This window comes from Danio rerio, chromosome 16 (assembly GCF_052040795.2).
Source record: "Danio rerio strain M-AB ecotype USA chromosome 16, GRCz13ab, whole genome shotgun sequence".
Taxonomy (NCBI): domain Eukaryota; kingdom Metazoa; phylum Chordata; class Actinopteri; order Cypriniformes; family Danionidae; genus Danio; species Danio rerio.
The window spans coordinates 52,320,731-52,342,656 of record NC_141036.1 but is presented as its reverse complement, the minus strand read 5'-3'; the positions used below and the strand labels follow the sequence as shown (position 1 = coordinate 52,342,656).

The window sequence follows — 21,926 nt, the reverse complement described above, 5'->3', positions numbered from 1 at the left end:
ATTAATTCCTTTTATGTTGTCCTTTCACAAATTGATTTGTTTTTACATTGACGGCTGTATGGCATTGTTTTAAAAATGCTGGGTTCCACAGAATTAATTTGTGTAAGGACAACATAAAGGAATTGGTAACTTAACATAAATTTATGAAAAAAATAAATAAATAAATAAAATAAAATAAAGAAGTAATTGTGTGCAGTTTCAGCTCATTTTAATGAAGTAGTTTGAATAAACAGCAAATGTTTTCTTTTTTTTGAGGGTAGAATGTTCAGTCATAGTATCCATTCATTCATTTCCTTCTTCTTAGTCCCTGATTTATCAAGGTTCGCCACAGCAAAATTAATCGACAACTATTCCAGCATTTGTTTTACGCAGCGGATGCCCTTCTAGCAGCACTCATTACTAGGAAACACCCATACACTCTCACATTCACACACACTCATACACTATGGGCAATTAAAATATATATAAATTTAGTTTACTGGATTTTTATAATAATACAGACATAACAATACATTTTCAAAAGACACACAAACAAAAATATTAACCCAAAACATTGAAGAGAAAAAAAAATTCTCAGAATATATAAAAATCAGGTATACTGTAAAAAAAAAAAAAAGCAGGGTTCCACACAATTCATTCATGTTGACCCAATACAAATCGATAAAGTTAACTTAACATTTTTAACAAATTTATGTAGATTGAACATAAATTAGGTTGTCCCAATGAATTCTCAAGATTTTTTTTTTTTATTTCAGCTAATTTTAAATAAATAGTTTGAACAAGCAAAAATAATTATTTTTTTGAGTGCAAATAAAACAGATCAGAAAAAGGGCTAAAAACAGTGCTTATTTTTCAGATAGCAATACAGATACAATTTTCCTTTTAGCATTATAGGGTAAACACTAGGTTCCAAATAATCCAAATAAGGAGTCCAAACTTTGAAAGTAGATTTTTTTGTGTAAAACATGGATAAGATGTTCCATAAGAATTAACTTAAAAACTATCTTGTGGCAACCTTTAAGTGATGGAGATTTATTACGAATCCAATTAAGTTAAATATTTTTTTTATGGCAGCAAAGGTTAATATATTATACAATTTCTTATTGGCTGATGGAAAAATGGGTAAATTAAGTACCCAAAACCAACAAAACCGGATCAAAATGCAGCTGCATGTTTAAAATGTTTTTCATTTCCCCCAGCACCAAAGACCAGTAATTTTGCAGTCTGTTACATGACCACATACAATGCATTAAAGTACCTACATCAGTTTTAAACATATAAGCGAATTAGAAGGGTTAAATAGATGTCTGTGGTTAGTGGAGATGAGGAGTCTGTGTATTATTTTCTATTGTATTTCTCTTGTACATGTACAAACAAATATTTTCTTAGCATTAGACTATGGCCACTATTTATTCAATTCACTTTTAGTGCATGTCTTTAGATTGTGGGGGAAACCGGAGCACTGGAGGAAACCCACACCAACACAGGGAGAACATGCAAACTCCACACAGAAATGCCAACTGGCTCAGCCGCGGCTCGAATCAGCGACCTTCTTGCTTGTGAGGCCACAGTGCTAACCACTGAGCCAGCAGGACGCCCAGTTATACTATTGTCTTAGTTTTTTTATTTTTTGTTTTCTATTCTAGATTTGTTTTTGACCACGATCATAGGGTGGGACAAATCATGAGATAATAATAGATCCGCTTGTGGCTCGTCTGTAATTGCAGGGTTTGATGGGTGTTTCTACATCCAGTCTATTTCTACACCAAGTGAATCATGGCGTTGAAAGGAGGACATACAGCATCAAATCTGTCCAGAAATGGATATTTTGTTGTGTAAAAATACAAAATTTAAGCATTAAATCAAAACCTTATCTAAAATGGATAAACATATTTTATGGAAATATCAGCGCTTTAACACTGTAAAAAAGTGATTAATTGACTTAAAAAAAAACTTTAAGTTTAAAAAGTGAGTAAACATGTTGCATTTAAGACGATTGACTTTATTTATATAGCGATTTTTCAATTGTCAAAACACCTTAACATAGAAGTTTTAGATTGAAACTGTGCCAGTCCAGTCAGTTTTAGACTTGAAGTTTAGTTTAGTTCAGTGTGGTTTAATTTTTACTGCTGAAAGTCCAAACACTGAAGAGCAAATCCAGTGATGCGCAGCTCCACAAGTTCCAAAAAAGTTCCCACTTTGCTTAAAAATGTCAGTTACTCTGTTGCCTTAAAATTGTTAAATGAAGGATGTGCATAATTATAAAATGTACACTGTAAAACCCAACAGTCAACTTTATCAAATGAAATGAGTGTAGTTAACTCAAAATTGACTGGAGTCTAATGACTCTTTTCTCATTTGAAAAGAGTTTTGAACTCAGTGTTGAAGGTAATGAGGTAATTAAATACCTCATCACTTCAACCTAAATGGAGTAAGTTCACAGTACTCAAACAGATTTGTTTTTTTTTTAAACTTAAATGTTTTGTAGCAATCGGTTTCCTCAGTCGGTTTGAGTTGCCTTAACTTATTGGGCTTTACAGTACTCCGTTGGTTTGAGTTCTGTTCATTTATTGGGTTTAACTTTGCTCAAATTGCTTCGTTTACTCAAATGGATTAAGTTCACAGTACTCATTTGGATTCGTTTTTGAACTTAAATGGTTTGTTGCAATCGGTTTTCACAAATGGTTTGAGTTACCTTAACCTTTTTGGGTGTTAAAGTGCACTGCAAGTCGTCAACTTAAAACTTCCAACACTGTAAAAAAGGCTGGGTTTCATGCAATTTCATCATGGTGTCCCAAAACAAATTGATTTAGTTAACTTGATAGTTTTTACAAATTTAACTTGATTGAACGTAAAACAATTAAGTTGTCACCAAAAAACTCAACAATTGTGTTGATCCAGCTCATTTTAAATGAGCATTTTGAACAAGCAGTAAACAGTTAGAATGAAGTTAGAATGGATTTACGTAAAGTAATGGTTTTAAGTAAAAAGTTATAAAAATAGCTATAAATATCCTGCCTAAACTTCATTCCCTATCTTCATTTTGAACCCCCAACCCCCCTTTAAGTGGGCCTGATATCAGTACATTGCTGCTGACCATAGACTGAGTTCAGAACAGATTATGTGTGGAAATGTTTTCAGTGTGTGAGAGAGCTCAAGTTATCAGATTTCATCAGAAACAGTCTGTAACACAATCTTTGAAGTCTTCAAATCCAATAATGTGGTGGTGTGGGAGTCTGTATCTCGGCCATCAAAGCTCGAGCAGTGAAGATGTTGGAGACAGACACACATTTATATACAAAAACAATCAGACTTGATCAGTTAATGCACTGTTTGTTTATTAAACAATATCTAGATTGCATTTTCCATGTCAGCAATAAATGTGCTCTGATTTAAACCCCCTCTAAAAATCCTGGCGGGTTTGATTCATCTATGTTTATGGCACCAATATAACTAGCTGAATAGTTTCTGCATCGGAAATTACCCAAATCATCACACAAGCCATCTTGGTCATTATCTCCTGCAAATCCTTATGTTCTGATTAATTTTTAACAGTTGTAGGATATAAAATAACTGAAATCATTCGGCGTAGTGATATGGAACTGTAAAGCGGTCACAATCTGCTTAGAACTACTTTAGCTGTGCATCTATTTCAAAATAATTGCACACCTAGAATATTCATCAGCTAATCAGAATAAAGAATACAGCAGCCCTGTAGTACAAGCAAAAACAATTGTAAATTATGTAGAATTCTAAATATAATATTCAAAAGAAAAAGCAAACATTCAGTTATGCTTGAGAAAATGGAGATGATACCTAGTGGATCTTGTCAAATTGATCAATTAGTTCTTTCTTTTGAACTCATAAGAGTGTTTGTAACTTTTAAACACCAATGTGCAAAATATTTAGCATACAACCAGTGAATTTGGGTGATCTTTTGGCAAGCTGTCTACTTGTGTTTCCAGTCTAGACCCTAAAACAACTGTCACCCAGTAAACTTTACATAATAAAAGTGTTCAGTGTTGGGTAAAAAGTGATATATTAAAATCTTAGGCCTGTCTACATCTTTAAAAAATGCAAAAACAAACAGCATTACACATACTTTTATTTATTTTTCAATTAATTAGTTGCCATTTTGCCAATTTGACAAGACAGTGGAATAGGATTTGATGGGATTCGATAGGATAGGATTCCAGGGTTTCTGCAGGTTTCATAGAGTCAAATTTAAGACTTTTAAGACCCTTTCAAGTCTATTAAGAATGAAATGTTCGACTTATACAGCGTTAAACACTAAGCATTATTTCTAATGGCCTGGTATTATCGTCACAATACTATACCAGCTGAAGTATCACAATACTAGGTAGTATTTCAATCTATATAATTCATAATTTAAATCTTTAAAATGAAGCAAATTGTGAGAAATACTATATGTTATATGTTGTCATTTAATTCATAATTCATAACTTATTATTAAAAAAGTTTTATTCATACATACATTCTGTTTTATTTGAATACACCGTGACTCTTTTGTTGTTAGAATAATAATAAAATAAATAAAATCATTGATTTATTGATTGAATCAATCCACAAGCAACATTAACTATTGTAGAACCGGTAATGACGATACTACTGTTTAAAAACTACAGTAGCATCACCAGTATTTTGGAGCCATAGATTCATGGTACTACTGTAGTACCAGTAAACCGTGCAACCCTATGGTGAGGTGTATCGTGTAATTGTTTTTAGTTTTCTTTCTCTAATTAGGGAATTTAATTTGGGGATTTTGCTGTAACATGTCTAACAGCTGTTGAGAATCTCTTTGCAATAAAAAAAAGCTTTTATTTATTTAAAACTAGATGTATTGTTGGTCATTGGATGGATGTAGGCTCGATTAAGTAGCTTAAACAAAGCTAAATGAAACTGGTTTAAAAGGATTTAAGTCCTACAACACAATATTCAAGTGAATTTAAGACTTAAGGCCTAAAGTCGAAAATTAAGACATTTTAAGACACCCTGGATTCAAATTCGGGATCCACAACCCGGGATTCAAACTTGGGATGCCAGGAGTGGCGCTATATATCGGTGCACTAACCACTGGGCTATTTCCCTGACAACACATATATTTATGCTGCTAATGTCAAAGTATGTGTTATTTTATTTGTGTGTGTGTGTTTTTATTTTATTTTATTAAGATAGCCTTAGGATTATAATATATTACTTTTTACCCACACTGAAAGTTTTTACATTTACAGCTTTAAAACAAGCGCAAATAAAAAAGATATTATCAGGACAAAATAAAGAGTATAGAAAAGATTAGTTTGATCAGGTTAAGTACTGTAAATATAGTGGTTTAAACAAGTGTTGTGATTTGAACACATCCTATATCACCTGAGGGGTATTGCACAAAAGTAGAATTAAGAAAGCCATGATAATAAAAAAAGTGTGGCTTGACCTACTGTCTCTTAATCAGAGAATGCTTTTATTTTGGTGCACGTTTGCTGATCCAGGATGAGAATATGCCACCAAGTTAAGCCCAATTTAGATAGTTGGGATTAGTTCACATTCATTGCATTCTTCAAAAGACAATTACAGAATGCAAATACAGATGATGTTAGATGATGTGAGCCAATCAGGTGACGAGTTGAAAAACGCCCCTCTGGCCAACCAATCGGATGACTCCCATGACTTTCATTCAGAGATTAAACAGAAACATATGAATAGGTGAAATCAAATGTATTAAACTAACAGTTGTTCACTTGCCCTAAAATGTGGACATTCGTGTTATTCAGGAAACTTATGATGAACGATAACTGCAAACGTTTAACCAGTATTGAGCAACTGTTTTTACTGTTTAGTTTATTTCATCTATTTAATCATCTAAACTGCCTGACAAAAGTCATGTTGTGGATCCCTGTTGTAAGAGCAACATATAATAACTTGACTTCTAGTTGATCATTTGGAAAAATGGCAGAAGGTAGATTTCTCTGATGAATCATCTGTTGAACTGCATCCCAATCATCACACATACTGCAGGAGACCTACTGGAACCTGCATGGACCCAAGATTCTCAGAGAAATCAGTCAAGTTTGGGGAAGAAAAAATCATAGTTTGGGGTTACGTTTAGTATGGGGGAGTGCGAGAGATCTGCAGAGTGGAAGGCAACATCAACAGCCTGAGGTATTAAGACATTTGTGCTGCCCTTTACATTACAAACCAGAGGAGAAGGCACATTTTTCAGCAGGATAGCGCTCCTTCTCATACTTCAGCCTCCACATCAGTTCCTGAAAGCAAAGAAGGTCAAGGTGCTCCAGAATTGGCCAGCCCAGTCACCAGATATATGAACATTATTAAGCATGTCTGGGGTAAGGATAGAGGAGGAGGCAATGAAGATGAATCCAAAAAAAAAGTCAGACCTTACTGTCCTAATTAAAATAATAAACATTTCATACAAGCCACTTCTGTTACCAAATGATCAACTAAGTAGCTATTATATTATTTGTTGTTCCTAAAACTTGGACAGGCCACAAGACTTGTCAGGTAGTGTATACTTTTTTAATCTCTTTCATTTAGGATTTTTCTTTCGATTTATTTGATCTCTTTATATAATAATTTGATATAATAGCAAATAAAATAGTAATATTGTGACTGTAAAACACATTCATTTCTAGTAACATTTAGAGCAAAACCAGCAGATAAATCACTAGGATTAATCTTATACTTGCTGTCTCAATAGTAGCTAAATTTGGCTTAACCAAGCCTAAATTCAGCCAGGATGTATTAAAAATCCCAGCTCAATCCCTTATCTTGCTTTTGTGCAACACCCCTTTAGCTCAGCTCTTTATCATAACATCAGTCTCATTTAAGCAGAATGAAGAAACACACAGAAGTTCTTATACTCCTCAAAGAAGTGCAGCTCTTCAGAGAAGCTGGTGGAATAACCCAAATCTTTACATGAGGTCTTGATTGTGTGAACCACACAGACGGGAATTGTCTCAAACAGAAGTTCAGCCAACTGCGTCATCGGAAGCTTCTTCTGCTCCAAAACCAGACTCTGTATCCGGGCTTTATCGACAGGCTCAGGCGAGGCGCTGTAAGAAACCACAACGTTGAGTTTGTCATCAGACGTCGGCACCTGAAAGCGGCTCTTCCCTGTCAAACCCTGGAAGTCTTTCTTGTTGGTGAACAATCCAGTGGGTGAGTTAAAGATGCGGACCGACCAGCAAACCCAGTCGTACTTCTTTTTTAGGTGCTCTACCAGCATGTCGGCCAGTTGCTGGTTGCTTTTGTCGCTTTGGTCTCTCACTATGCGTTTGGCGTCCAGCTCAGATTGCGTAGGAAAGCTATTAATGCAGTCTTCAATCACGACGATCATTTTCGACTGGACTACTTTCATCTTCTCGCTCCACTCTTGAAGCAACTTCTCCTCCTCGTCGTCGCCTTTTAGTGCAGCGTGTCCCAGTAGAGCGATCAAACCGACACAGAATAATTTCTTGAGCGTGGCGCAATACTCCTCCACCGCCCTTCGGCTCTTCTGCTCGTAATTCAGAGTGATCTCCAGCACGGACTCCCCTGAGAAGTTATCTCCGGTTACTGCGCTATAAAGAGTGTGCAGGTTTTTATCGCCGCCTGTCCTGTTGAAGTGGTCCAGAAACGTCTTCTTCCTGACCTCTCTGAATTTGGGTTTGGCGTTCAGGACGTCCATGAACTTGCGGAACTGGTTGGTCAGATTCTCCTCCACGGTGAAGTAGGTGGCATCGACTCCGCTTTTCTTGATCTCCTGGTTTATCTGCTGGACTTCTTCTGAAACGACTTCAAGGCGGTCTCTCACTTTCTGGAACTGCTCCTTCATGTATTCGGCTTCTTTGCTTTCGACGTTGTCCAGCGCCAGCCTTACGATCGGAGCCGCAATGGAGAACACTGGGAAGAGATCTCCAGCGATACTGGCCACCACTTCTGCACCCTGCTCAAACACTTCCATGACGTTCTCCACAACATCCTTTTTCTGTGCAACCAGTTTCTGCAGCTGTGCGGCCATCTTTAGATTCAATAGTAAAAGTATCTGTTGAATACGATAAAAAGATTTAGAATTGGGTATATGCACACAAACTTGTAATTTGCAGGAAGCCAGCTCAAGCACTTCCAGTGAAATGTCACGCTAGGACTGAATGATAAATCGCATGCGATTGTCATACACATTATTCTATAAGACAGCTCTGCCGTCAGCGGTGAATCTCCAGCATCTGTTTAGCTGGAGCAGCATTTACTACACAAAAAGGCATAGTTCTCTGCCAAACTATGCAAAATATTGAAAGCGATATCATCAAATAATTATTCTGCGATATTGACAACTGTTTGCGTAGCTTCAGGGGTGAACTATGACCCTTTGCAGTAAATGTTGCTCATGTTAAAGAGTCCCTGTTATGGGTTTTTGAAAAAGACCCTCCATGCAGTGTGTAAAACAGCTCTAAATGAATGAAAACATCCAGCTAAGGTCTGAATTTGAAAGTGCACTGACTTTAAAACTACTGATTCCTTAACAAAATAGTCGACTCAGAGTCGAATAGATGAATCGTGTTGGGTTCGGATCTTTTGCCTGAAGGCATCGACGTCAATATGGTACATTACCAAATATGTAGTGCCGGATTCTGTGAAATGTGAACGCGCCTTTTCCTTCAGACTCTAGCGGATCACGGGACTGATCATGACACAAAGATGACAATCACTGAGAGATATAGATTCAGTTGCGGAAAAAGGGTTAAAGTTCATTTTCGCAACAATACTACAGTATAGCCAACCTTGTATTGTGTTTGTTCCTGTCAATTTTCTGATTTTTGATAACCAGCCATTTGCTATGAAAGGAAGAAGCAGCAGAGATTACTATTTATTGAACTTTGTCAGACGTTGCAGGGACTTTGTCAGTAACTATTACAGTTCATATGGCCCAGTTTATTCTTTCTCCATATCATATACACAGTTGAAGTCAGAATTATTACCCTCCTTTGACTTGTTTTAGGATTTTCAAATATTATACAAATTAAGGAATTTTCACAGTATGTCTAATAATATTTTCTCTTCTGTCTGAAGTCTTATTTGTTTTATTTTGGCTAGAATAAAAGTAGTTTCTATTTTTAAAACATTTTAAGGTGAAAATTATAAGCCGCTTTAAGCTATATATTTTTCTGACAATAACTTGCCTAATTACCCAAATCTGCCTAGTTAACCTAATTAACCTAGTTAAGCCTAACACACAGGTGGGCTAATAATTCTGACTTCAACTATATATATATATATATATATATATATATATATATATATATATATATATATATATATATATATATATATATATATATATATATATATTATAGATATAGGTATATATTACAACGATATATTTCAAAACATATATTTTATCTAATTTATTGTATTTTTCTTTAAACTTTTGAGAGTTTTTATTTTATGAGTTATTTCATATCAAATTAGTCTGTTCTCAGCAATACGACAGGGTTGTGTAAATTTAAATATTCTCAGTTCTGCCACAGTGTGCTTCATTTGTATTAATTTATAATACTGGTTTAAACACACTTTTCTAAAAATAACTTTAAAGACTGATATCCCAGTTGCAAATGTTTTTGCATTTGACACCAAATTTTATTTTGCACCTAAAAAATTAATTCAACCCCTAATTAAAATGTTACATTCTTTATTGCAGCCTCATGCCATTCCAATGTCATAAGAAACTTGTTCATCAAATGAAGATTTTTTAAATCAAATGTGATGAATTTCTGTCTGTGAAGTTAATGTCTATTCATCCCGAACTCTTATGCTTTAAAAGATTCATAATATGTTGACTTTTTCTTCTTCTTTATGAATGTTTTAGGTGAGCATTCTGATTTCATCAAATAGGCTATATCATTTCATTTATATATTCATATATTCATTTTTGTTCTAAAGATGAATCAAAATCTTTTGGGACACAGATAATGGTGAGTATAATGTGAACTAACCATTTGTAGTAGTCCAAAGAGACAAAACATGCTGTTTTCTCATTCAAATGATTTTGAAAGTCAGTTTTCATTCATGTTACATTTTTATCCAAGCAAACCTGTAGGGTTTTTGTCTCCTCAGAGTGGTAAAATGAAAAGAACTTACATATGTCGGTCCTTTTTCCTCTCAGGCTTTAAGCAGTCAATGTGAATCCGGTTGGTCTGCTGAACAAAGATGAATGAAATATGAAATGTGTTATAGACACCATAACAATACTTGAACAATACACACCAGGTGTATGTACACAGAGTTTTGATCATTCTGACAACCACACCTACACACTCCTAAATGAAATGGGCCATACTATGTGCATTCAGTCAGCTCAAACACACACTAAAATAATTGGCAAATAATGTATGGACACTTAGTCACAAATACAAAGTATGCAACAGTTGGAGAAGCATTTCAGCTGGAAACAGTTCAAATGGATTTCCCGTTTGCCAAATGTTAATGATGCAACACACAGTGCAGGTCCAGGATTAGCTTAAGGGAACCAAGTAGAGTGTTAGGTCATTTTATAACTTCCTACAAAATCATATGAACTATTAGTCCATATAGTTTCGATATACTTAATGTCTTGTGATCTAAATGCTTGTGCTTAAAGGGATAGTTCATCCAAAAATGAAAATTCTGTCATCATTTGCAGACCATTTACTTGTTTCAAACCTTTACAAGTTTCTTTATTCTGTTAAACACAAAAGAAGACATTTTGAAGAAAGCTTGTAACCATTAAATTCCATAGTATTTGTTTTTCCTAGTGGAAGTCAATGGTTACAGGTTTTTGTCTTTCTTCAAAATCAAAACATCTATTATGTTCAACTGAATAAAGACACTCATGGAAGTGGAACCACTTAAAGGACAGTAAAGTGAATGTTAATTTTTGGGTGAACTATCCCTTTAATGCTACAGTAGGTATTGTAGCTCCAAAACGAAGGGGATTTGAATTCCTTACAATTATTTGGAAATGTGACTTTTTGGCTGGTTGTGTAAAAATAAATACACTTTGAATTCTCATTAACTATAGAATTGGGATAGCATCCACCAAAACATCTAACGATTTTCCATTAACCTTTCTGGCTAGTGCCGGTTCAGGTGTGGGAATGATTAGTAGGGTAGTTTAATTATTGTAGCTGAGCAAGAACCTTTTTTTCCCGAAGCACCTCATTAAGCACGGAAACAAGACAAGGAAAACAGCATGTCAGCTTCTCTGAAGACTCCCACATTGTGCTCTTTTATTCTGGGCAGTAGCTACAAAAATTCCAACGTTACAAGATGAAATCTCACTTGTTTCGCAAGCATGTTGACCACTTATGAACCAAAATAGACCTAAAAGGATGCTGGAAATGCTGAGAACACTTATGACTTGTCAGCATGGATCATAAAAAATGTATTACTAATTTAATGCACTAAATGGCTCCATTAGCATTTAGTTAGTCTTCTATGGGGTACCAATTCAGCATGGCAAAATTTCAAAAGGTCATGCAGCTAAAACATATAAGACTATTATTATTAATATTATGAGTAGGCTCACACGGAATCGGCAATGCAGAAATCTGCAGATTTTTTGCCCATCATTGAGTCTATTTGTTTACTTGTGTAAATGTGTGTAAAATTGATATTTTTTCAGTTTTTAAATTAATTTCAGTAAGATTATTGTGATATAATAATAGGAATATTAAAATGGTCATATGATTTATTTACAATACAGTCTGTAAAGTAATATTTTCTGTCTTTCAATAGATGTATTATTTGAGACTTGCTTTGTTTACCAAATAAATGGATCTAACTGGATTTGCATTGTAAACATTAAATAAAAGTTTAAATATATATATATATATATATATATATATATATATATATATATATATATATATATATATATATATTTTTTTTTTTTTTTCATATATTAAGTTTTTAGTTATGATATTCCTAAAATAAATCCACAGATTTATTATTATTATTATTATTTTTTTTTTTACAAAATTCTCTACAAAAATAGCAAACAAATGTCTGCAGACTCATCATGAGACACAAATAAACATCATTTGAAATTCTTATGGTTTCAGCCCTTGGTATAATTAACCATGTTTGTGCTATGCTAGCCATACGTTAAAATTTGGTTAAACAAAACGGATTTCAGTACTTCAAAAAACGTGGTTACTACAATTTTACCATAATAAAACTATAGATAATATTCATAATGATTGTTATGCATTATGAACAACTGGTATTTATACGATGATATATAGAAATAATATTTAATGTTTAAGCTATAAGCCTGGTTTAAGCTGGACATGGTTTGGTTGGGCTCCCAGCCTATCTAAGCTGGTCAAGTTAGTTTTATCTGGTCATTTCCCAGCCTGACCAGCTAAGACCAGACTGGAAATGGCTGAAGCCAGCCTGGAAATGGCCAAAACCTCTCTTAAACCAGGCTGGTCGACTAGCTAAAACCAACTTGAGCTGTTTTAAGCTGTGTTTTTTCCAGCAGGGATATGTTTATTAGTTAAGCAGTCGATGTATAATAAACAGGGGACGCTAGTGTCCGTAATGGGCTTCAGGTAGATATAAACCCCTTTTCGCGGGTTACTTTGTGGCAACTTGCGTTTGACATTACGTTGCCACTTCATCACCTAGATGACGGAAAGGTAAGTTAGAAGTTGATTTTCACTGGCTAAAATGAAGAAACATTCCCTCCAGACGATTTAGTTTACATATCAGACTGAAAACTACAAGCGATGTTAGTTGACAAAAACACTTCCTGGTTAAGACAGCAGCTCCCCTCATATCATAGTCAAACAACCCCTCAATCCTTCAGAATGAAACCAAATGCGATTATAATACACCTAATTTCCTTATTTTGCGTAAACAATTGATTAGTTATGCAACTCATTCATGTTTAAAACATTGGAGTATCGAGCTTGAGAAAATGTCTGAGGTGGACACAGCAGACTGTGAGAAACGCCCAGAAAACTTTTCACGAGCAAAAACTGAAACTACAGCTCACAGACCAGCGAAATCATCCTATAATGACCTTTAGAGAAAACATTAGTACTGTATGAACCAAACTCACCTTTTAATCGATCACAAATGGCACAGAGCATAAATTAAGCGAAAGTTCAGTTTGATCTGTTTTTTCGCAGCGTCTGATCATGCGCTGGTTCTTGTCTAAAGCAAGTGTGGCACACCCTACAAAGACACACTGGAGGAATTTCAAGTACTTTATCACTGACAAAATCGACCATTGATACATATTTTACACCGAAATATAATAGAGTAATCTAATATTTTCGTTTAAAGTGCACCATGGTATACTTTTTGTTTGTTTGAGACACCTAAATACTTTATAACCACAGTAGTTTCTACGAAAATTGTTGCTATTTTAAAATAATTACTTAAGTTTTTTCTTTATTATCAAACATTATGCAAGGAAACAATTTTATATTCATATTCAGTTCCTTATGTTAACCTCTATGCATTAAGGGATAGTTTACACAAAAATAAAACTTCTGTCATCATTTACTCTGCCTTCACTTGTTTCAAACCTGTCTTAAACACAAAAGAAGATATTTTGAAGAACGCTGAAAACATGTAACCATTGACTTGCATAGTATTTGTTTTTCTGACTATAGAAGTCAATAGTTACAGGTTTTCAGCTTTCTTCAAAGCATATTTTGTGTTCAACAGAACAAAGAAACTCATAAATGTTTTAAAACCAATTGAAAGTGAGTAAATAGTGAGTAAATTAAGTTTTTTAGGTGAACTATCCCATTAACGAAATTAAATATGAACCTAATTCAATGTCTTTCTTGAATAAGGTCCATTAGCTTAACCCTTAAACAATCAAGAGTGGGGAAATGCAAAAGCAAAAATCATTTCATGTTTTGTTTATCATCTGGACTTAGGTGAAACAAATCCAAAATTATTTTGGATATATTTGATTTATCTAGGTTTATTTGAGTCTTATCCCCCAAGCTGTTTTAGAGGTAAAAACAAAATGTGGCTGTTGATACCTTGAAACAAATGTCTAGACCATAGTTTTTTTTATTTGTGATTACATACCATCATAAGCATTGAAATTGACAGGATTCTTAAATCACAGACAATATATAGCTAGAGCACTCATTATATTTCATTTAGAAATACCATTACAAGAAAAAGAATCTAACATTTTAAACAATATGCTTTTTGATTGTAAACAACACTAAACAACACAACTAACAAGAAAGCCCCATGAGCCTGTAGTTTTCGAGGAACTACTTTCTCTTCTAAACTAGAAAATACACCAATTTGATCTGAAATACACTTTTATATTTGGTCACAGACATATATTTGTGTTTATGTTCCATTTAAGCATTGACATGCGAAAATAAAGTAAACCAGCAGTAGCATACTTTCTCGTAGTATGTGCGCAATAACAATTCAGTCATCATTTGTTTTATCGATAATGCTTGACCTGTTTAATACAATCAAATGTTCTAAACCAGAAATATGTAGGAGACTGATATCAAAGTTTGGCACATCTATTCAGAGTGAATGCACAGGTATGCCTTCTTGTGCCTCGCGAAGTAGAAACACTCCGGCTGGAAGTTGTTTTTCTCTTCTACTTTCTTATAGCAGCTAATAGCATGGACCACAGTGTTGGGAAGAGTCTTCCACAGGGTCTGAGCCACAGACTGCATGTTGCCCTTCAGCTTCTGCATCTCTATCTGATCTACAATCTCGCTCTTGTTAATCGGTTTCGGGTCAGCGCTGAAAGACACCACGATTCTGACGTTGTTTGGGGTCAGGAGGTCAAAAAAGTTGCCACCTCCACCGCTTCCGTGGTACTTCTTGCCAGCAAGCCAATTCCAGAAGAATATACCGCTGTGGTTGAAGACCCGAACTGACCAGGAAACCCAGTAATATTTCTTCTCGAGGATATCCAGTATAAATCCGGTGAACTCTGGGTTGACGTTGGCTTGTCGCTCCAACAGTTGCCGCTCAACATCGGTCTTGGCCTGCAAGGGGAAATTCTCAATGCAGTCATCCACCGCCGCTTTCATTCGCTTTTCAACGTCTTCCATGCGATCCTGCCATTTTTTCACCATGGCCTCGCCTACCGCTCCCTCCTTAAGGGCGGCGTGACCCATAACTGCTATAATTCCCATGACGAATAGCTTCTTTAGCCTGGCACAGAACTCCTCTACTGGCTTCCTGCTCCTTTCGTCCGTGGTCACCACTGTGTCCAGCATGGCATCCCCAGAGATGTTTTCACCAGTTACAGCATTGTACAAGGAATCAATGTTTATTTCACCACCAGTGTTCTCGTATTGGGTTATGAACTTCTCCTTCTTCTTCTCCCTGAACTTGGGTTTGGCATTGACAAAGTCTTGAAACTTCTCATACTGGCTCATAATCTTAGCCTCACGGTCAATATTCTGCTTGTTCATGGATGTCCTCTGCAACTCCAAAGCAATTTGTTCGATTTCGTCTTGAATCCCTTCCAGTTTTTGGTTGATCTTTTCAAACTGTTCTGCGAGGAACTTGGCCTCTTTGCCTTCTGGGTTCCCCAGAAGCTCCGCGGAAGTCATAAACACCGCTTCAAGGATGGGGTGAAACTGTCCAACAGTGGCTGCTAAAACCTCGCAGCCTTGCCCCATGATTTCCACTCCTTTTTCGATCTTGTCCTTGTTCTCCAAAACCCATTCTTCCACCCGATTCATTCTAGTTCAAAGCAGAGAGGCCGTCTAATCCTTATCTGTAACAGATCAAGACATATATATCATAAAGTGGAAGCCACAACATGAAAATCAATACTAAAATCGATGCAGCATTTTCTAAGGGTCATATTTGTTTGCTCATTGATGGGACCTTAACAGTAACCTGAGATTAATCGGACAGCCTGACCACAGAGCAGAAATACCAGAGTGATTGTATATTTATACATGTTTTCCATTGGCTCCAGACGTTTTTTTTTTTAAAAAGAAAAAAGAAAAATTTCAGGTCTTGTTCGGGCATGTCCTGTTCCACCTTACAGCCCGCCAGCTAAGTCTTGGCAAATCATACAACAATAAAGGCAGATCCGTGAGATCAGGTGTCTACTATGAGAATTAAAGTCAAATGCGCTAAAAGTTTTTAGTGTTTAGCACACTTTATTGTTGTTATTATTATAAACAGAGAGGGATTGGGAAATTGTTCACTCCTTCTTCTTCTTCTTTGGGCAATAATTCAACATTTAATCCCCAGATGTATAACAAAACAGATGTTTTCAGGAGGGGTTTGCTGGGAGAATATATATATGACAGCTTTAGCTGTTTCAGGGCATTTCTGGCCACTTCCATGTACACAGGGGAGATGATCTCACACTCGTATCTAATTTCCCAAGACTCAATATACAGAAAAAAGGCACACCCAGATCTGAGAAAATCTGAAACCAATACACTTGTCCTGCGGTGAAACCATATTCATGACACAGATTTGTCCATGTATTATAAAAATACAAGGCTAAACTTGACATTCGAGCAACAATTTACAAAGATCAAATGCATAACTGTCTCACATAATGCTTTAGCAGATTAATAGACTATTACTATGTATGAAAAGCATGTAGGACTCAAGGACGACTCAAATATACATCTTTTAAATAAAAGAGCAGACAGATGTGAATGGAATGAGAGCAAAACAATACTTACAGAACAAAACAATGATGCTGATTGTTTCAAGTCCTCCTTTGTGAGAATAACTAAGACGGCTTTGAAATTAAAACTCCAGCTTGCGTTCGATTTGAGAAAGAAAAGGGCTTCATAAGGAAATAATGAAAGGGAAAATACGTTCAGACTGTGTTTGATCATTTGACTGTGAGTGGAAAAAAAGGAAAGGAACCAACTGAGTCTAAAAAAGAGGAACTGTTCGAATTCAGAGCCACATCCCTTATTTCTATCCAAATGGTGCTTAGTGCTTCGTGGCACTTGCATATTGACTTAAGAGCAACATCCAGTATAATATGTTCATAATACGGCAGGATGTTGTGCTTAAGTCAATATTGACTGGCATCCTCATTAAAATGATTCCCACAAAGATTCTAACTAGTCGCTACTAAATCCCTAGATCACTATGCTATTTAGTCATTTATATTTATTTACATAATTTTCCACCTTCTTATCTATATCTCGCTTAGGTTTTTTAGGATGTTCAAATAATATCTAAAATAAGATGAATGAAGCAGAAAGGATAGAAAAAAAATTGAGGCAAATAGACCACAAAGAAAATGAGACTCACCGTTAGTCTGGTCAAATGAACAGAGGTGTTTCTCTAGTTGTGTTCCAGTAGAGTCCAACTGTGCCTTAAAGCACCAGCCTCCCAGGGTCCACATGTATATATAGGCTCTCTCTCCCCTGCGGCACTCCCCCTTCAGATTAACTCCATCCCCTGCCAGCATTCCTCGAGCCCACTGAGGAGATGAGGGACACAGACAGACTTCATCCTCTAAACATTCCTGCTTTCTGAAATATAGCAGCATGTAGTGGTGGAGAGACTGAAACGCTTAGTAGCGTGTTTCCCGTATAAAACATCCTGCATGCTTTGGCTTTCTGAACTGGTTGTCAGGGTTACAGACATTCACAGTGGCTTCTATATGAGACTCTACGGTAATATGGTAAATTAGAAAACATATTTTATGTTGTAATAATCTTTTTATAGTCTTTTTTTGAGCAGTATGTGATGGTGGAGAGCCAGAATTACTTAGTAGTGTTCTTCCCATATAAAACATCCTCCATGCTTTGGGTTTCTGCATGGGTTGTTATGGGTACAGACTTTCACAGTGGCTTCCATATGAGATGATATGGTAATATAGTGAAATAGAAAACTTATTTTAAGTTGTAATTATTTTTTTACTGTCTTTTTTGAGCAGTAAGTAGTGTTGGAGAGCCAAAAATGCTTAGTAGCGTCCTTCATGTATAAAACGTCCTGCATGCTTTGGGTTTCTGCACGGGTTGTGATGGGTACAGACATTCACAGTGGCTTCTATATGAGACGATACGGTAATATGGCAAAATAGAAAACTTATTTGAAGTTTTAATAATTTTTACTGTCTTTTTTTGAGCAGTATGTAATGGTAGAGAGCCAGAAATGCTTTGCCCTTTAACTGCTTTTTTCCTAAGGTCGCTAGTAAGCACACTCAATGCATTTTTTTTCAACACATCCCATCACTTCTAAAATGTCAACCTCTACTAAATGGTTGATATGTCGGCTTATGATATAAGTACTGTAATTATTAAATATTCTTTGAAAATTCTGAAAATATGAAGTGTAAGGCCAATTTATTTAAAACCAAAATCAAAATGAAACATTTTTGATTACTAAATCATCTTCATTTATTAAATTATGCCATAGTATATTTCAGATTTTTATTTAACATGCTTTCGTTTTTTTTTTTTTTTTTTTACAATAAAACCTGGCAGTTAAAAGGTTATATTACTGTATAAACATCCTGTATGCTTTAGCTTTCTGCATGGGTTGTTATGGGTATGGATATTTACAGTGGCTTTTATATGAGACAATATGGTAATATTGTGAAATAGAAAACTTATTTTAAGTTGTAATAGTTTTTGCAGGAACTATTGATCAAATTATTTGGTAACACTTTACAAAAAGGTTCAATAGATAATGCATTTACTAACATGAACTAACACTTGTACAGCATTTATTAATCATAATTGAACATTTCCTAATGCATTATTAACATCCAAACTCATGCTTGTTAACATTAGTTAATGCACCGTGAGTTAACATGAACTAACAATGAACTACTGTATTTTCATTAACTAACGTTAACTAACATGTAGTAGATGTATTGTTCATTGTTTGTTCATGTTAGTAAATGCATTAATTAACATTAACTAATGAACCTTATTGTAAAGTGTGACCAATTATTTTGATTTTTTTTTTTTAGAAATGTTACAGAAAATCTTAAAATTAGAAATATGGAAAAAAACTTGGTAATTATTGTTTTTTCTGGATTAATGGTATTTATTGGGTGTGGATTGGAGTAAAATTGTAATACTGTATTTGTTTTATTCAGTAAAGGTCAATGAGAGAAAGTGTTCATTATTTTGAATCGAAGGAAAGGAAAAGGGGATTTTCTCTATGGACAGTGATTTTACTTCAGACAAATAGTACAAACATAGCAAACACATGGCTTTGAACTTTCAATAATCTGTATATACAGCATGCATAGCTCTTGGTCAGGAAGTTCTCAGATAACATTATCCTAAAATATTATTTTTGATGTTTTTTTATGTAAATAAAGGTGTAAATTATACAGTGTGTTGTTAATTGCGGAACTTCTCTAAAGAAAGAAAGTAAGTTCTGAAAGGGATCAGGCCTTAGCCAAGTCATACAAAGTAAGGCAAAAGTAACTCAAAAGTAGCGCATCGCATTACTTTCCATCAAAAGTTACTAAGTATCGCAGCTTGTTACTTTTTTAGAGTAACTCAACATTGTAATGCATTACTTTCAAAAGTAACTTTCCCCAACACTGATTATGATTTACATTTGAACTTAAGAGTCAAGAATTGCAGTTTTTGTTTTTGCGAATCCACCAGAGGCCGCTGTGTACAGTTTTTCAGATCCCAAATTTCTCTTGTGAGTGCCATTCACTCCTGCTCTTCCTGTGTAAATCCACAAGATGTTGCTATTGACAGACTGACCAATTGACTGACCCACTGTCCTCCTTCCCTAAACCCAACCGATAGTGTTTTCAAAAGCACCAAGTGACCCACGCCAACCCACTTTCCTAAACCCAACCAATAGTGTTTTAATAAGCAATCCAGAAAAAGAAAATCCCTTTTCAGATTTCACCATATTCTCACCCCGTTTTTTACTTGTTTATTTTATTTTTCGCATTTGTTTTTGTCTTACCTGCTCTTTCTTTCTTCAGTTTTTCTTTCTTTCGTTCGAACAGTTCTTTGCCGGACTTGAACCCCGTCATGGCAGTCAACTCCGATCCACATCACCACTCCACCTACATATGCGGCGAGCCACTGGACAATCTGGTAACAGTGGAAAAGTCGTCCATACAGAGGTAAGTGATCAGATGGTAAGCGTGAAAAGGAACACCATCATACCGTTCTGTTGCATTCATTTAAAAAACGACATGCAGCCTTACCTCTGGCCATGTTATTCATGATATCCAGAAATGTACATAGGCCTATGTTTTCGTGAGCATATGTAGCATTTTTTATATACAATGCATTTTTTAAAAATCATGGTTAATCCACCAAATATTGATTCCTTAACTTATGTTAAAGCATTGGTATAGTGTTGTCCAAAATTTAATATATACCCATCTGAAAATATATGATCTTTTTGAAATGTTATGCATTAAAAATGTTTCAAATGACAACATTTTTATTTTAAAATTGGAAGAACGGAGATTAGCAGCTTACAGAATAAAACAAAAATGACCTTTTACTTAAACGCATAATAAATTCAATGAAACTAAGCCAAACAGCAGTGGACTTCATGCCTCGTAGTGTTAAATTTATTAAATTGAAAAATGCCAATTAGTAAGTAGCAGTCATTCAAATACTTTAGGAAGCAAAGCTTGCTATGGAAATGTGTGTGAAAATAGCTCTTGAGGGGCACGATTCTTCTAGGTCATTTCCGTCACACTGCTTTACATGACAGAGAAAGACTCTCTTGTTTTCGACATGGCAGCCGGACAAACCCAGTTCTTTTGTGCTGAAGCGGTCGCTGGGACACGCTGGCATGCAATGACTCGTCTGTAGAGGAACAGTAATGAGCTGTTGTCCATTACAGAGGGTCTGGCGTTAGCGTTGTGAATTTTCATGTCACTGTTAGATCTCGCACTATGCAAATGAGTAGTGCTCATAAACAGTGATGTGAACTCGCCGTAACACAGCGGTGGGTGTAACCCTTGATCCACATTGATGATTAACAGCAAACACTGCTCTGCATGTGTGTTGGTGCAGATTTAGGATCCATACTTTTATGCAGAGCTCTACTTGAGGCATAAATTGATTAGTAATACGCATATACAGTTGAAGCCCCCCTGATTTATTTATTTATTTATTTTACCAATTTCTGTTTAACAGGGAGAAGATTTTTTTCAACACATTTCTAATCATAATAGTTTTAATAACTTATTTCTAATAACTGATTTATTTATTTTATCTTTGCCATGATACCAGTAAATAATATTTGTCTAAATATTTTTCAATACTTTAATACAGCTCAAAGTGACATTTAAAGGCTTAACTAGGGTAATTAGGTTAACTAGGCAGGTTAGGGTAATTAGGCAAGTTATTGTATAAGTGGTTTGTTCTGTAGACTATCGAAAAAAAATTGCTTAAAGGGGCTAATAATATTGTCCTTAAAATGGTTCATTAAAAATGAAAACTGCTTTTATTCTAACCGAAATAAATCAAATAAGACTTTGCCCAGAAGAAAAAATATTATCAGACATACTGGGAAAATTTCAAAAGGGGGGCAAATAATTCTGACTTCAACTGTAGGTAATAGTCATAGTAAACTGGATTTGGGTTCAGAACTAAGTGCGACATGATACCTCAAAAATGCTAATTGTTGAGCAGAGATGTCCTGATAGCTTTAAAATAGCATTAATGTTTTTGTCTGAAAACATTAAGATTATTGTAGAATATATAAAAATGAAAACTTCGTGAAAAATAGTAGCATCATATACAGTTGAAGTCAGAATTATTCACCCTCCTATGAATATTTCTCTTTTTTAAATAATTCCTTAATTCCCTATAAGTCTTATTTGTTTTATTTCGGCTAGAATAAACCCATTTTTTTTGTTTTAAAAAAACATTTAAGGTCAAAATTATTAGCCCCTTAAGCAATATTTGTTTTCGATAGTC

At 35.1% G+C, this 21,926-nt stretch overlaps 3 protein-coding genes and 2 long non-coding RNA genes across 7 annotated transcripts in view; 2 read left to right on the top strand and 3 right to left on the bottom strand.

Moving 5' to 3' along the window:
* LOC147840416 (uncharacterized) overlaps positions 1-21,926 on the bottom strand; it is a 976,031-nt gene that overhangs the window by 343,239 nt on the left and 610,866 nt on the right. The window lies entirely within an intron of this gene.
* On the top strand, positions 1,638-4,560 carry LOC147833489 (uncharacterized). Its single transcript, XR_015512318.1, has 2 exons — positions 1,638-2,396; positions 2,455-4,560. It is a non-coding gene; the product is annotated as an uncharacterized LOC147833489 (long non-coding RNA).
* Positions 3,318-13,219, bottom strand: rpz4 (rapunzel 4). Of its 2 annotated transcripts, none has more exons than XM_087285734.1 (3): positions 13,118-13,219; positions 10,153-10,208; positions 3,318-8,059 (listed from the first exon to the last, which is right to left on the bottom strand). In XM_087285734.1, exon 3 carries the CDS (start codon positions 8,033-8,035, stop codon positions 6,860-6,862), a length of 1,176 nt encoding a protein of 391 aa, XP_087141860.1. In that variant the 5' UTR covers positions 8,036-8,059; positions 10,153-10,208; positions 13,118-13,219; the 3' UTR covers positions 3,318-6,859.
* LOC141378319 (uncharacterized) overlaps positions 12,394-21,926 on the top strand; it is a 25,968-nt gene continuing 16,435 nt past the window's right edge. Inside the window, exons 1-2 of the long non-coding RNA XR_015512285.1 lie at positions 12,394-12,692; positions 19,988-20,107. This is a non-coding gene — a long non-coding RNA (uncharacterized LOC141378319). The remainder of the gene's footprint in view (positions 12,693-19,987; positions 20,108-21,926) is intronic.
* On the bottom strand, positions 14,071-17,376 carry rpz5 (rapunzel 5). Of its 2 annotated transcripts, XM_087284830.1 has the most exons (3): positions 17,305-17,376; positions 16,719-16,825; positions 14,071-15,784 (listed from the first exon to the last, which is right to left on the bottom strand). In XM_087284830.1, exon 3 carries the CDS (start codon positions 15,747-15,749, stop codon positions 14,568-14,570), a length of 1,182 nt encoding a protein of 393 aa, XP_087140956.1. In that variant the 5' UTR covers positions 15,750-15,784; positions 16,719-16,825; positions 17,305-17,376; the 3' UTR covers positions 14,071-14,567.

Bases quoted from the DNA above. Each gene is read 5' to 3' on its own strand.
- rpz5 (XM_087284830.1), bottom strand. From the start codon at position 15,749: ATGAATCGGGTGGAAGAATGGGTTTTGGAGAACAAGGACAAGATCGAA.
- rpz4 (XM_087285734.1), bottom strand. From the start codon at position 8,035: ATGGCCGCACAGCTGCAGAAACTGGTTGCACAGAAAAAGGATGTTGTG.